The sequence below is a fragment of the Wyeomyia smithii genome, chromosome 2 (assembly GCF_029784165.1).
Source record: "Wyeomyia smithii strain HCP4-BCI-WySm-NY-G18 chromosome 2, ASM2978416v1, whole genome shotgun sequence".
In the NCBI taxonomy this organism is placed as follows: Eukaryota; Metazoa; Arthropoda; class Insecta; order Diptera; family Culicidae; genus Wyeomyia; species Wyeomyia smithii.
Window position 1 is genome coordinate 171,275,723 of NC_073695.1, and position 16,741 is coordinate 171,292,463.

At 37.3% G+C, this 16,741-nt stretch overlaps 1 protein-coding gene across 4 annotated transcripts in view; it reads right to left on the minus strand.

Annotated features, from left to right (window-relative positions):
- Positions 1 to 16,741, minus strand: part of LOC129726008 (nuclear receptor corepressor 1) — a 100,637-nt gene that overhangs the window by 28,684 nt on the left and 55,212 nt on the right. For all 4 annotated transcript variants that reach the window (XM_055682523.1, XM_055682527.1, XM_055682525.1 and 1 more), the window contains one exon: positions 20 to 239. In XM_055682523.1, coding sequence (XP_055538498.1) covers positions 20 to 239 — 220 coding nt within the window. The remainder of the gene's footprint in view (positions 1 to 19; positions 240 to 16,741) is intronic.

A 16,741-nucleotide genomic window follows, 5' to 3' on the forward strand; every position in this document is an offset into this window, starting at 1 on the left:
AATAGACAGTGAATCATACCTGTGATACACGGGTATAGGGATTCTCCCGATAGTACGAGTTGTTTTGCACATATCTGAGCGGTGCTTCGCGCGCTGGTGCCCCTGCGAACGGTGGATAATTCGCTGCACTTGCTCCTGGTCCAGGTCTTGGTGGCGAAAGAGGACTAGCTGCCGATCGGGAAGCGGTTTGGGACTGCGGAGGGCCTCCCTTACTGTAAACTTGCACCGTATCAACAGATCTGTAGGAGTGACAAACAGAAAAATACATTAGTGTCTAACTTACAAAAAAAAATGAATAAAATGCATCTTTAATTAATGTTAGATCCAATTATGTATTGTACTTTTTTGAACAATTATGATACCACTACGACGCTTGTTGACAGATTTCAATTTGTAAAATCCGAACCGAAAAACGAAATACTGAAAAAAAAAAACGTCTGAAAAGTAAATATATTGCCAATGATAGAGCTATATAGAAAGCATGGTGGTGTGCCACCTGTGAAAACAAACGAAACACAGACAGTAGGAAAGTTAACGCGATGAGTCATATGAGTCGCGCGTATAATTCACGTTGGATAGTGACATTGACTTTTTTCATGCGCGACCAACAAACATCAACTGAGTTTGTAGTGGTAGAGGAATAAAAAAAACACTGCCATGAAAAAATAAAACGAATAATTGAATTAAAATAGTTACGAGGTATTATTTACAATCAACAGCCGGGTCGAATGGAGCACACAATTGTACAAAACCGGGCGGAAACGGCCGTGGAAGTCGTCAAGCGGTAGCTCCATGTACTAATTTTCATAAATTTACGTCACTCGTTGGTCGTGGACGATAAGGAGAAAATGTTTACAGCAGACCAGCCGCAAAGCCAGCGGGTCGCGTATATAAGAGTTTGAGAATCGCAGGAAGGCATGTCATGAAACTGTTTTCCACTAACGATTTCACCTCCCACCCTCATTTATCATGAGATTTTCAAAGTGTCACGAACCACCTGAATGAGCGTGATAGGGTGGCATTATTTCAATAGGCACACAAGCAGTGTTATGCGTAGTTGTTTTTTCTTATCTTAATTTAGTAGGAGACTACTATACACCTGTTTAAGGTGAAACTCCGTGCTCGAATTTTGTCCAAATTTTACAAGGAAATTTTCTCGAAAATCATTAAGATTACAAGTGTAAAACTTTGATCGATTGTTTGCACTACCGACGCATGCATAGAGTAGCAATTCGGGCCCTATTTATTAAATGGAAGCTGAGGTTTCTACGCTCAAAATCGTCAAGTGACATGAAACCTAACCTGAAAATTGTACAAAATAAAGCCACCGTCCCAATTCACCTTAAACACGAAATTTTCAACAAACTTTGATATTTGAATTCCACAGATAGTGATACATAGTTTTCATCATACAGTAATAATCTGGTAATTCAGTAATAATGGTTCGGAATGTTTGGAAGTGTTTATTGGTTAATACGCGCGACAATTTTAAGTTTTCTGCCCCTGCTTGGTGAGCGGCCCTATTTTTTTTAATACACTGAAAAATAAACATTTCTATTCTTCTCTATATTCTAAGAAAATTCAACAACTGTACAACCAAAGTGTACTGAATGTCATAACTTGAGGTGCTATTGCAACTTAAGATTTCTATGTTATTGTCACTCGTGATATGTTTGTTATATAAATATAAGTTAGGATTTATAATCTAAAAAAAAGCAAAAAAAAAAAGATAATCTCAATTACGTCCGTTGTTAAACGAGCCAAATTCAGCCAAATGCACCAAGTACATGCCAATTGTTAACATAGTATCTGTGAAAAACAACGTTGTGTTTTGTTGCGGGTATTGACTAATCTCAATACTTTAACTAAAATTGGCTTAGATTTAATGATTTCTAAAATATGAAATCTCATTTTATAAAAATTATGGTATAGATGGATGATATGATATGGATGAAGAGGATATTGAAAACCTCAATTCCCACGGAATTGATTATTATTTCTACAAACTGTCCGACTAGCGAATGATTCTTGATAATTGAAAAGTAAATAATTGAAAAGTTAATCTTAAACTATTTTTTTTTGTAATGCAATGCTCTCTGTTCATAGTTTACTTTAGTTAAGTGTAATTTTTGACTTAATTTCAGATATGCCACCACTTTTAACTGTTTTTATGTTTTCTTCATTTCTCTTTTTGTTAAGCTTAAACCTATCGGTCCAGAAAGCCTTCATCTTTTCATTAAAGATTATAAATTTTGACATCCACTGTAGTTAACTCATTTTATCAAAAAATGGTGCCTAACTCGGTCTGGTTGCATCCCGACTACTTGTGACGACTTTAATAACTCATATTCGGAATTTAACCATTCAAACTTTCGGGCTATTAGGATTTTTTAGAATCTTGAAAAATGATGTTTATAAAATATTCTAATCCATTTATAACTCTAGACTTGCAATTTCCTATTACAAGATGAGTTTCATTCGCGGACATTTCATTCTGTTTCTGTATTTTTGATAAAAAAGTGTATTCTCGGTTAAAATTTTTATGAGTTTTCATGCAAAAAAAGGATTACCAACTATCATGTGTGTTCTGCTAGCCTTAGCTTAAACATCATTTTCGTTGGCGAACGAAGAAACAACACAAAATTCAGGCAGCCCATATCAAATAATAACGCAATTCAAAGGGTATCATCTTACGTTCTGACAGTAGTATAACAATGATGACTCTATGTGTTTGATGGAACAGTTGAATCATGTGTTTGTGTATGTGAGGATGTTTTTGTTCAAAGCGTGTGTTACTCCAAGTCATACCGTACGTGTCAATGGATTTCGTTACTATATGAATATCGGTTTGAATGTACATCGTCCCTCGACGAACGTTGCATGATAACGGTGCTATTTTTAGTGTCTACTTCATCGTTTCATTGCCGCGCGAAAGAAATGAAAACAGACAACCGCAACAGAGGAAAAAGAACCGTTATGATTTTACTACCAGTGCGGACGTCTGACTCAGACTGAGCAGTAAACGGCTGCACAACATTATTCAATCGAATCTGATCAGTAGAGACATAACATAGGAATGTCCGATAAGCCATATAAGCGATAAGTAGGACGGCTGCGGAACGCAAATAATACGCGTGAAACTCAACAACAAACGAACGGATAAACTTCTGCAACGTGATATTTTGCCGGCAATAAGTCGTTTTATTATCGGGACGGATCGTCTTACTAAAAACGTGACACCATGTGTTCCCTCATTTGGCACGACTCACAGGCAGCGTTGCTTTATACGGATACTTAACTGCCACGGCAGGCTAATTCGATAAATCAATTGTAGGAAGCAGTTTTAATACATTAAATTTACGTTCAGCTTTTATACAACTATAACCAGCAAGTGCATTCTCTAAATGTATCAAATCTATCTATTTTCTATGATTTTGAAAATCCAGACTCTGAACCACTACGAACATAACTAGTATATAACTAGTTGTATTGAATACATAAGAAAAAAAAAACAATCAAACATTGGTATGCAATTGTAATTTAGGGTAGTAAACTGTTATGAAACTTAAGACAATTAAAATTTTGGATTTTTTCTCTACTGCTGTCAAAACAGGTAGATGTTCTCAATGAAAAATCGATTTATTTATCATACATCATGAAGATAATAATAATTATATTATCAACGACAAAAAAATTGATGAACGTTTAGGAAAGGTCTGTAGCCGAATTTCCGACGAAGCTTTTCCATGGTGCCGAAACAAAAACATTGTATCCCGAGCAGAAGAGAATACCATCATAATACCATAATCAGATATTGAAAACTCTACATCACAACACCTTATTTTGATTTTAACCCATTCCCGGCGGGTGATGGCATGTGGCATCACCTGACATTCAGACTTTGATTTAAATTTAACAATTATATTTGATAATTTACAAGATTTACATGTTACCATTCACTATCGTTAGGAAACAGATCGATCTTTGATATGCAATACTGTTTGCGTCAATTATGCATATAGTTAATTAGTAAAACTGATTTCTCTCCGCCGGGAATATGGTTGTTATAGTTGGTAAAATAACAAAATATATTATTGTTGAGTTATGATTTTGCTATGCTCTTCTGCTCGGGTATGCACTTCACGTCGACTTTTCGAATGCATCTCTTGATTGTACCAGTCAACTGTTTGCAGTTCGGTGCTCTCCAGTTATTTTTGTACACCAAGGAACTTAAAATCCAATCTTCCATTGGACGACACTGAGGCAGATTCGTTGTGTTGCGTACATTAGGTACAAATGGAGTCGAATGGTTGCTCAGGAACTTTTTTTTGTGGCTAAAAGACATGGCTAAACCACTGAACTTGACCCATACTTTGGACAAGAAGGGCGATATTCTTTCTTGTCCATTACTTTGCCGTTCTTTAACTACCTTCCTGGCAAATTGTTGTTAAGGTCAGCAGGAAACACTCATATTGGGTGATATTGATCATTTTTGGTTATTTTCCGGATACCGGAAGCAACCATCTTGGATTTGAAAATGGCAACGGGGATCAATTTTCGGCCCCTGTTCACCATACCGATTGCGGAAATATACGTATTGGAAGGTATTTGAATAGAGACCAGAAACCAGAGGTTGCCATCTTGACAATAAAAATGGCATCTGGAGTCAATTTCCGATTCTGGAAATATTCATATAAATAAATAGTGTTTGGCCAATTTCGGATGTTTGCCAGAAATCTAGAGTTGACTCCTTGAATCCTACAATTTCATCTGTGCTTAATTTACGGTCTTTGGATACTATCTTGATTCCGTGAATACCCATGTTGGTTCGTATCCGGCAATATAAGGCTGTTTTACAGAAACCGGAAGTTGCCATCTGAAAATTCAAATTTGGATAACATTCAGCCTTGTTTTTAACTTTGATTGGTCGAAATCTGCGTTCAAAACAAGGTTCTAAGTTTTTAATGGGTGCGTAACTAATTTCCCTAGGCTATAAAAACGAAGGAAATTCGGTAAAAACTGACCGAATTATAAACATTTGAATTTTAACGTGATTTCGATTTAAGATTTCCATTTTACACCCCTATAAACTTTATGGCCCTTCCTTAAAAGGATATGCTAATCGTGGCAACCTAAAATAAAATCTATTGTATATACTTTTCAGAGTAGGGTCTCCCGTAAGTCAAACCGGTCCACGTGATATTTTAATCATTTCGCGAAAATCGAATATAATGTTTACTACCCTGTGAATTTCAATTTTTTCAAAAACTTCACGCAATTTGGATGTTAAACTTCGCAGAGGTATTAAAAAGTTCGAAAGACACGAAGTAGTAAACTCAAAATACGCTTTTTGCCTTTCTCCAAGAAAGGTATAGCAATCACTGTAAAAACTAAAGGTATAAAAGTGCTCAAAAGGGCCGAACGAGTCACTCGACTGAGTTCGTCGAGCTGAGCATTTTCTGTATGTGTGTGTAACGCTCTCCCAATCTCACTCGATTTTCTCAGAGATGGCTAGACCGATTTTTACAAAATTATTCCCAAATCAAAGGTCTAGTTGCCTCATAAAATCTCATCAATTTTTATTGTAATCGGATTTTTAGTTTTCATGTTATTAATCTATTTAGTTTTCATGTTACTGAACCCTACCAGTCGTCTTTAGGTTCGAGTCTCAGCTCGGGAGAGACTGTTAGTGTTAGTAGGATCGTAGTGCTAGCCCCGCAATTGTCCTGTACACTTAACAGTTGGCTGCGAAGCCTGTGTATAATAAATAGAAGGTCGAGTTCCGAATCGGAATGTAGCACCAAGACTTTACTTTTATTTTGCTTTGTTATTAATCAAAATGTGAAAATATGAAACTTCATTCTCTCAGAAACTACACAACCGATTTGAACAATTTTGATTTCAGATGAACGGACTAGTTAAGGGTTAACTGATGAATTATAATGATTGAACACGTGGTTCAAAGGTTGTGAAAAGAATGTTATATTTGAAATAGACGAAAAATCCTACTATAAATAAAAAAATTACATTAAATCGAATTATATATAATCGAGTCCAACCTAAATATGACTCCAGTGACATTTCGATTATACCACGATCAAAAAAAATTGACGTCATATATTCGAAACATGTTTACTTCATGTTATTTGCACGTGTAAATGTATGTGTTTATATGTTATTTTTTAAATCTTCGGTATAGTTTAACTATTGGCTACCAAAAATTGGTGTATTTTTTCTGGAAATTGAAGCGTTTCGTTAATCTATTCTAACAAATAATAAGTTCGAATGAGAAAGGCTGGGTCTCACCGCTAGGTGGTTTAATTTGGGTTTTTCTAAAAGTATTAGGATAAAATACCCTAAAAATTTGTGACATGTATGCGAGAAAAATATATTTACTCCAATACTTATTGTATATTTAAGACTGATCATCCAGTAATTAAGACAATATTGAGGGTCCTGTCTATGAACATGAAAAGAGGCTTTTAGTGTATATGGATCCAGTATGACAAAAATTGTGTGCTATAAACAGGCAAAAACCCTCATCTATCTTTGAACACGAATTAAACAAAATAAAATGAAATTTCTTTGCACAAATAAAGATCTTACTAAAAAACGGAAGATCTGACAGTGTAGTAACAGTTGCCTAGAACCTTGGGAAAATTGCAACCGATTTTATTCACAGAAGCTTATCAATGTTTATACTATAACGCCGGCTCATCAACCTTCTTGTTCTATAATGCTTATCACGAATGATTTAAACTCGCACGAACTCTACGCTTTATCAATCAATAGTATAGTCGTGGAAATTTATTCAGCTCCACATTGCATCATTATTTTTCGAATCATCTTACCAATAAAAAACAGGTCTGAATGAAGCAGAACTCGTCAAATGTAACCTAAAATCGAAAAACTACTGGTAATTTAGAGAAACAGCTGTCGACGCAATACTTTAATAACACTCAAAGTTCTGTTTTATTTGGATTCGGTAAAGTGCATATATTTCGATAAGTTAAAACGATATTCGGAAGTTCCAAAGGTGAAACGAAGTTCAACATTTCTGACCCAAAGTAGCCTTTAGGACGATAGCAATCATAAACGTCAACGATTTGATCATTGCCGATGACTACATTTTCTACAGAGCAATGCTACGGGAAATAGCTTAATGGAAAAACACGATATTTAATGTCGACGAGAGTATACGTGACTGCTTTTGGACAATTTTGCCTTAGGTGTTAGGTATTAACTTAATCTTTACTAAAATATTATCTATAAACGAGTCACAAAAAAATTTTATTATGTTTTCGAAAATCACTTTTTTTCGTATGAAATCTATGTATACATTTTGAGTTTAAATAACCATTTGTGATGTATAATTTCAATCAGAAATGCTCATATTCATATTCGTGCGTACGCTTAAGAGTTTTCGTTAGATGTTTCAAAAAGAGAATTCATTTCTAACGAAATGTTTTAATACTTTTTCGTGATTTAACCGCGTTTTGAAGGTTTTTTGGCCAACTATCGACCGATCATTGCCGTGAAAATTATATACAGTCATCCCAGTATTATGGGCCGACCAGTATTATGTCAATGTCAAAAACTTAATATCCCAATTGATATTTAGTGAACTTGAACGACGTTTCTTTGCATGCCTTTTAGGCGTAATTGGAATTTTTATTATCGAATTACGTAATATTCGCTTCGAATTTCGTGTTTTATCATTCTTATACGATACTAAACATTGGCCCATAATGCTGGTCACAAAATTCACTTTCACCAGTATTATGGACCCCACCCAGTATTATAGGTCAGCCTGCACTTTGTGTTGGTTTCTATCGTATTTTTATTATAACTTTCAATAGTCCAGTTGAAGTTTAGTGAACGTAAAAAATATTCCGCTGCATACCTTTTGTGCTAACCCCTTGCACTAATGAGTATAACTCTTATGTTTTCCGATAGATGTCGGTAGACTCCAATTAGCTGTTAATTTATTGTTGTTTTCAACGCAGTCGAAAAACGTCAGTCGTTAATAATTAGGTTAAAATCCGTGACAAACACCGTTATAAAATCAAAAAGAATGGGACTACAAAGAATTGGTATGTACATATCGAATTACGAAATATCCGTGCTTTGTTTCGTATTTTTACCATTCCTATATGGCACTGAACATTGGCTCATAATGCCGGCCATGAAATTGAAATTTATTTTCAATAAATTTAATCTTTTTTCAGCAAATCCGTGAAACATTCAACAAAAACCGAAAAGCCGAAATGAAAATCCTACGATCCAAGGGTTCTGAATCTTGCTTTTGATCAAGCACGGCGTACAGGAAAAATTCGGGAATCTGCAAGAGACCATAGTCTTTCCACACAGTACACTTCAACAGTACCTCCAGAAAGCACCTAAGCCACATAAGCCAGGACCTAACACTATTCTACTTCCTGAAGAAGGAGCTAAAATTGAAGAATGGATTCTTTACATGTCTAGAGCTGGATTTCCTATTAGTGAGTGTAATCTCACTCATACAATTACTGGGTATGCCAAAAAGATCCGGAAGACGCGAGAACTGCCAGAGTCACAGTCACAGTAGTTTTGTTGTTATAAATTTAGAAAAGTCCAATTTAAAATAAACATATAAATAAAATTTTACAACACAATCAGATCCGTTCGTATAAAACTTTGTCATTTACAAGCTTCAATGAAACAATCAATATATGAATAGAAACCAAAACAAATAGTTCATCCAAAATAAATCCGTTTGTTAAAACTTCGTCATTTAAGATCCGTTTGTTCAAACTTCGTCAGGTAAACTCTACATCATTTTGTAAAACTTAGTATCGTTCTATACAATAGAAACTTTCACGTGTGAAATACATTGTCTCTTGAACTCCGCAAGTGTTGGTGCACGTTTAACATGTCTTGGCATCGAATTGAAAAAATTTATACCTTTATAAAACAATGAATTTTGTGAAGCTCTCGTTAGAAAGAAAGGTGTTCTTTTTTCATCCGCGGTTCTAGTGTTATATCTATGAAAATCTCTTCCTCTTTCAATTCGATCACTCAAATATTGAGGTAGCAAACCATTAATTATTTTAAAAATGAACACCATAGACAAATAAACAACTCGCTGCTTCACAGATAGCCATTGCAAAGCGTCCAACATGAAAACAGAGGAAGTTAATCTATCACAATTTAAAATCAAACGCATTATTCTATTCTGCAAACGCTGTAACCTCAATAGTTGTGTATTATTGGCTAAATATAAAAAAGTAGGGCAAAAATCCAAATGTGGAGAGATGATTGACTTGTATAGCTGTATTTTACTACAAATCGTTAATTCGTTTTTCAGACGGCATAGAATTCCATACTTTTTGGCAATTTTCTTGATGACATTGTCAATGTGAGCGTTGAACTTTAGATTGTCATCAATAATCACGCCAAGATATTTAATCTCCCGAACGCGACCAATCGCCTCATCATCAATCAAAACAGAGACATCATCATTTACAACGGTGCGCGACAAAATCATAAATTTAGTTTTATCAATATTCAATTTCAATTGCTTATACTTCAACCATCTGCTTAGAGAACGTAAATCTTCGTTCAAGTGTGAAACGGCTTCTTCAACGTTCTTAGCTGCAATGAATAATACGGTGTCATCGGCAAAAAGATTAATATCACAAAAACGTAAAGCTCGTCGCATGTCATTTATATACATAATGAACAAAAGGGGCCCTAATACGCTTCCCTGTGGAACTCCAAGATCATTCTCCACGGGACTAGAAACAGAATCATTAAAAACCGAAATAAGAAGAAAGTCCGAAATAAGAATGATGCCCGGGTGAACAAAGCCAATTTCCGGACACTAATGGAAACAGCGATCGAAAGTTTTTCAAATTCAAAAGAATGCCTTGAAAAATGTTTCAAAGTGTGCTGAGTTTGTCCCTGGAACTTGAACGATATCGATTTCAATAACCTTCCATCGAATGTTCCTGAGCCGGAGAGTAAAATACCTGATGAAAATACAACCGATATAAACGGAAATTTGAATCCTGTGCTACGAGAGTGAGCTGCCGGTTTTTACCTACAGCACCTCAATTTCGTTGAAAAAAGATTAGAAGCGGAGGTACTGAGCATGAGCATGAGCATGATTGACCGCCCGCGGTTGCTACTCCGTTATTGCCAGATCAGCAGTACTTACACAGAGAACCAATAGATGATGCTTGGGACCAACATGCATCCTCAATGTGTAAAAACTGGTGACCTTAATCTGTTTAGTAGGCAATACCAGCGCCGGCCGCATCCGAATGCAGGTCAAAGAAGGAGTTTGTATAGGAAAATTTTGACGTGATACTCGCTTTATGGAAGCCGAGAACACCTCTGCACTTCCACGAGAAATCACTGGTATGTTGGAGAAAGGGCAAAGTATACAGCAGGGTTCGTTCTGGTAAACGATGCGCTGATTCCGAGCGTCGGGTTCTTTAGAACAAGTGTCGCGCCATTACATCCGCCACGATAATCATAATGCGATTCGAACTGATTCAGTTTGACAATGTAACACCGCAACAATAAATCGAACGCAAGGATACTGGATCTTTGACCGAATTGAGACAACTTCAAATGATTGGATATCTCCTCGTGAGGTGATCCTCTTTATACCGAAAGCTATTGCGCGTTGGTGATCAATCTGAAAATAAACGGCCTCATGAAAGGTATAGGTAACAGATCGACTAACGACGTCTCTCGTATTCACTTCGTCTGTTCTAAAAAGAAAACGATCCCGCGAAAAACACACCTGAAAAACGGAATGTAAAAATGTTGCGTGCTTATTACGGAAACGAATCATGAGTATCTTTCTTGCCAAACACCGCGATCCTCTGCGTACGACGCGCATGGAGTAGCCTTTGCCACTTGTAGCAACCAGCTATTTATCAATCCCGAGTACACGTCGGCTGACGTGATTCTTTGGAAGCTATACATCGCGTTTTCGTTAGTCACGATATTTATCGACCGAATGAAATTTTCGGCTAAATGGTCACTGTGAGACATGAACAAGTATCTGGGTATACCTCGCGAAATCACTTCATTTCGAAAACGTTCATGTGAGTAAAACTCTCTCGAGCCGGAAATGCGGTTTACACCGAAGCATTACGCACGACCGCTAATTTCCCTTCTACCGACGCAGACGCTCGGGGACACGACATTTCGATGCGAATGTTCCTTATTAAATAGAGAAATTGGCAAAGTTTCATCCATACAAAGCCTTAATTATTCAAAAACGCAGATATCCAAATTGGCCATTATATTGAGTTTATTAACAAAATGCCGAACTAGTCAAAATTGGAACACAGTATATAAACCATCTGCCCAAAAGCAAGAAAAATCGAAAAAGTGAAACATACACACTTAGTTATACAGTCTTGCATTTATGTAATCCCTATTTACAAAACTTTGAAATAGTTACTCAAAAATCAATTATTGTTCAAAAGCTAGAAAAATATTGAAATGAAGCTTGACGAAATACCAACAAAATTATGTGAAAGTTTTAGTATTTGAATCTTGAAAATAGTAGAAAAGATTCGATAAAACTAGATTATATTTGCTATTTCCCGGAAGATATAAAAAATCTACTCAAGTTTCGAAAAAGAATCACTCAACCACTAAGCGAAATTATAAAATAAATAAATTAATGTTTTTTGTAAATATAAACACAATGCACTTATCTTATACATCGAGTCAGCATTCAGCGCACAAAGCATTCCGTTACTTTTTTCCACCACTCGCACATAAACAATCACACCGTTTCCTTGGTGATTGTGAGCACTTTCGAGAAAGCGCTCCGCAACCGGATGAAATGGCTGCTTCCAGAAATCATCATATAATTTTACTGGATCATGTCTGGCACAATGTACACTAATCTTCACACATTTATGATTGCAGCTTTTATTTCAAACTGCATAACAATATTCATAACTACACTTTTTCTCTGCAGATGGACAGTGATAAACAGTGATAAACGAAAAAGATCCACGCACAGCAACGAATAAAATAGGGATTGTAATTCTCTTCAAGTTCTTAGGCACTTAAGCACGAGAAACCGCAAAAAAAAAATGCGAATTGACACTAAAAAGTCACAAGCGAAATCTTTCGGATTAGAAGCGGAGGTACTATCTAGAATCAAAGAAAACTATCTCACAGAGAGACGGCTGTCTGGAAGAGCTTGCTCTTTTCAATTTTTGAAAAATTATTAAGGACAAGTCCGAGGGACTTATGGTTTCGGAGCCTCTTAATCAGTACGGAAGCGTTTCTTTGGATTTTACTCTCGACGACAGTGGCACTTGTATTCCAGTTCAAATAAACGAGAAATCAGTGATTGGTAGTATTTAGGCAGTAATAATTTGTAAGGTTTAATAAACTAAGCATATTTCTTACAGGTGATGAATCAAACATTGATGTATCTGTCCTTAATAATGAAACAAGAAATTACTCTGCTAAGGTAGAAGAAACAGGATCAAATATTCAATCTAATGATCCTTTCGATGATGTGCTCATTTGGGCCTAGAGTAGATGACAAGCAAACTAATCGAAATAGAAAAGCTTAAGAACATGTTCCTTCCGTGGCCACAAGTACCAAATGGCTCGAATGGTACAACAAGAAGGATCGCGCGAAGAAAGAACAAGAAAAGGCGAAACTAGCACGGACTGAACAGAGGAAATTTCAGAAACAGAAAAAATGGAAGAAACTCATATGAAAAAGTTGGCAAGAAAAAAACAAGAAGACGATGACGATAAAATCAGAGTAGAAAATCAAAGAAAAAATTGGAAAAGGCTGCAATTTTGAATGTGGATAAATTTGTATTTTTGTGTATTTAAAAAAAATTAAATAAGAAGGATGTTGCTACATAAATAAATTTATTAAACAAACATGTATTTCACAAATAGTACTCGATAAAATTGTATTTTCAATAATTTTCAGAAATTGGTGTTTTAAATCATGCCAAGATATGTGAGCCATGCATCGGTATTTTGAGTAGTATAGAAACTGGTACTAATGTTCGTTCATCCTGAATTTTCATGATCTTGCTTTAGGATCAACATTAACCCTATAGAACAGAATTCCTAAGCTTTGATTACTGTACCCAGCTTGGAAATTTATTATGTAAAACATTCTTCCTTTTAGTTTTATAAGCGCTCGCTCAACGTAATGTTCATCCAGCATTTCCATAGTACGCTTATGCTCTTAGGCAGCCGAACGAGTTTCCAACCTGAAAAGACTGTTGACTGTCTCGGGAATCGTACTCTTGCCTTCCAGCTTGGACTGCTGTGCCCTTACCAACGGATTTATAAGACCTCTACTGTCAAACATATGAACATTCAGAGCAATAAAAGAAACAAAAACTTTGAAAAAAGTCTGAGCAAAATATTACAATTATGTACTATCGAAATCTTTGCTAAACCTTAAGTCCTTAACCTTAAGCCCCCAACACACATCCAGCTACCGATACATCATTACAGCCGAATCGCATCGAGAAACACTTTCCTACCAGCGCAGCTGTTCCAACTCAGGCTATTGACATACTGAGGCGTCAAATGAAGCGAAGCAAGAAGCGTCGCAAAAGCGTCCGAGCTACTTCTTCGAACGTCTATATGAAACGCTCAAACCGGTCATACTCGAGCGGTAACGACGCGTCGGTAGAGGCGGCGAAACAGAACGAGTAGTGTTTTGACGCGCGTATACTTACGCGGTAATACCTTGTTCAGACTAATCCTTTCATTGCAAGGTGCTTTATATTTGCATTGTTTTGGTTTGGTAATTGAAAAAAATCATATAGAAAACATTTTTGTTTACAAAATGTTAAAATGTTTAAAAAATGTTAGTGCAATAATACCATGTTCAGACTAAACCTGATATCGCCAAGTGCTTTATATTCGCCTTATTTTGGTCTTAAATAAAGAAAATATCGGGAGAATTTTTCAGGTCGTCAGGAAAATAACACTGGTATTTTTGATTGATATTGCATGCCTAACATACTGAACTTCTTTAGTTGCGAAACGCCAGCCGCTGAGTAACTAGCTGTGCTCACAGGAGTTATTCAAAGCCTAACAGATATCATAAACTAGTTGAACCTTACTCGGGGACAGCGGGTTTAAAATTTAAAATAATTTCTTATATTTTTTACTACGTGTGTAGCGCAACTGACTTCAGAAATATTAATTCACTTCATAAAAAAATCTTTATGTTTACTAAAAACGTGATTTACCGTGCTTGAAGAAGCAAACAAATCTTCATTGGACGAATTCATATTTCCTTTGAACGAAATCGCTGCTGGAATCTAGGAATATGACAACACAACGCATTTGCGACGCTCGCTCCAGTATGTCATAGCAAGCTTCACCCAACGCTTCTGTTTATTCCGCTTCTAATACGCTCAACGCTTCGCTTCATTTGACGCCTCAGTATGTCATTAGCCTCAGAAGATCTTTTATTCTCAGCGACAGCCCGGAGAACAACCGACACCTAAAAGGAGCCGCGAAGACAATGTGAAGTTTCGTTCTGCAGCGGCCGGTGTGTGTGGTACGAGATCAACACAGTGCAAAATAAAAACAGTTGCTGATGAACGGCAGCAGTTTTGGCTCTATGTAAGCAGATTAGATCCCAGTCACACAGCTGATGATGTCGTTTCGATGACCCGAGAGTGCCTCGTCATAAGTGAAGCACCTAACGTTATTATGTTGGTGAAAAAAAAGTGGATCTAACGAATTTGAAATTTATATCATTTCGGGTGGAGATACCGAAAGAGCATAAGGATGTCGCTCTACGCGCTTCTACTTGGCCCACCGGTGTTTTTGTTCGCGAATTCGACTTCGATCAGATGAGACAGGATAGATTTCGACAATAGAAACGCTTTATTATTGGACTGCGAGAGTCAACTGACTCTCGCACAAGTTAAGTATCTTTTCAAGTTGTCTTTTCATGTGCCTGACGATGAATGCCAACATTCTGATTCGTGTTTTAGCCTACCAACGCCGCAAGCTCCGTTGCTAACGCCACGTCGCGATCAGGAATTCAGGACACGCTGGCTCAACTTTACTACCAGAACACTTGCGGCATGAATTCCAACATTGACAACTATATGCTCGCTTTTTCGGAGGGATGTTACGATTTTATCGCGCTAACGGAAACTTGACTGGACGATCGTACCCTATCATCTTATCTGTTCGGTGACGAATATGAGGGTTTCCGCTGCGACCGGAGCTCACTAAACAGCCAGAAAACGATCGGTGGAGGCGTACTTTTCGCTGTTCGTAGCCGCTTGATAGCAAATATTATCAGTGACCCCTCGTGGAATATGCTTGAACAGATTTGGGTGTCTGTCCAGCAAGCTGATAGGAAACTATTCATTTGCGTTGTTTACTTCCCACCTGATCGTACCCGTGAAAAGCAACTGATCGATGCCCATCTGCAGTCTGTTTATTCGATAACCGCTAAAGCCAAACCTTGCGACGAAATCATAATAGTTGGAGATTTCGATCTACCCAGTCTGCTCTGGCGCCCTTCTCGCGACGGCTTCTACTACCCCGACCCGGCTCAGTCTACTTTTTTACGATTGTGCACTGAACCTTCTTGACGGTTACAACGCCGCTGGCTTACAGCAAATCAACGGAAATCCTAATGAAAACGGACGTTGCCTGGACCTTTGCTTCGTCAGTATTAGCGAGACGGCCCCCAAGATGGCATACGCACCCGACCCTCTTGTTAAGACCGTACCTTACCATCCGGCTCTTGTACTGTCTCTTGAAAATCGATACAGTATCGATCCCCCGTTCTTATCAAACTCGACTCGATTCAATTTTCGTCGAGCTGACTATGATGGTTTGTTAAGCGCGCTACATAACGTTGACTGGACTAATGCTTTAAATCCTATCGATATCGACTTGGCTGTAAATGATTTTACATCTATCTGTTGCGAACTGTTAGAACGCTTTGTTCCCAAAGTACGCAATCAGAAGTATCTTCCCTGGCAATCATCAGCACTACGTCGCCTGAAATCGTTGAAAAACGCTGCACTGAGAAGATTTTCAGCAAGTGGTACGCTTTGTTTACGCGATCACTATCGTCAAGTAAACAATGAGTACAAAAGATTACGACGACGTTGCTACTCTAATTATAGACGGCTCATGGAAAAAAAGTTAAAGATAGACCCCAAGAAGTTTTGGAATTAGGTCAACATGCAGCGGAAGCAAGCTGGCCTGCCTTCTACTATGGAGCTTGCTGGTGAGAGAGCAGATTGCTCCAGCGCAATGTGCAAACTGTTTACCAAGAAATTTTCGAGCGTATTCAGTAATGAAGTTCTCACTGAAGATCAAGTTTTCGAAGCTGCCAATAATGTTCCCGTTACTGGACGTTCCATCGCCTCCATCAACATCGATGACACTATGATTATTGCTGCCGCTACTAAACTTAAACACTCTTTCTCTCCTGGTCCAGATGGTATTCCTGCCACGTTGCTAAAAAAGTGTATCTCCGGTTTAGTTATTCCGTTGAGCTTTTTGTTCCGCTTGTCGCTTTCCGCAGGAAGATTTCCTACAGCTTGGAAACATGCTTTTTTGTTCCCGGTCTATAAGAAGGGTGATCGTACGCAAATCGACAACTACCGTGGAATATCAGCTCTGTGTGCTATATCTAAACTGTTCGAGCTAATCGTGCTACAACCTATTACCTCGCATTGTCAGAATAGCATAG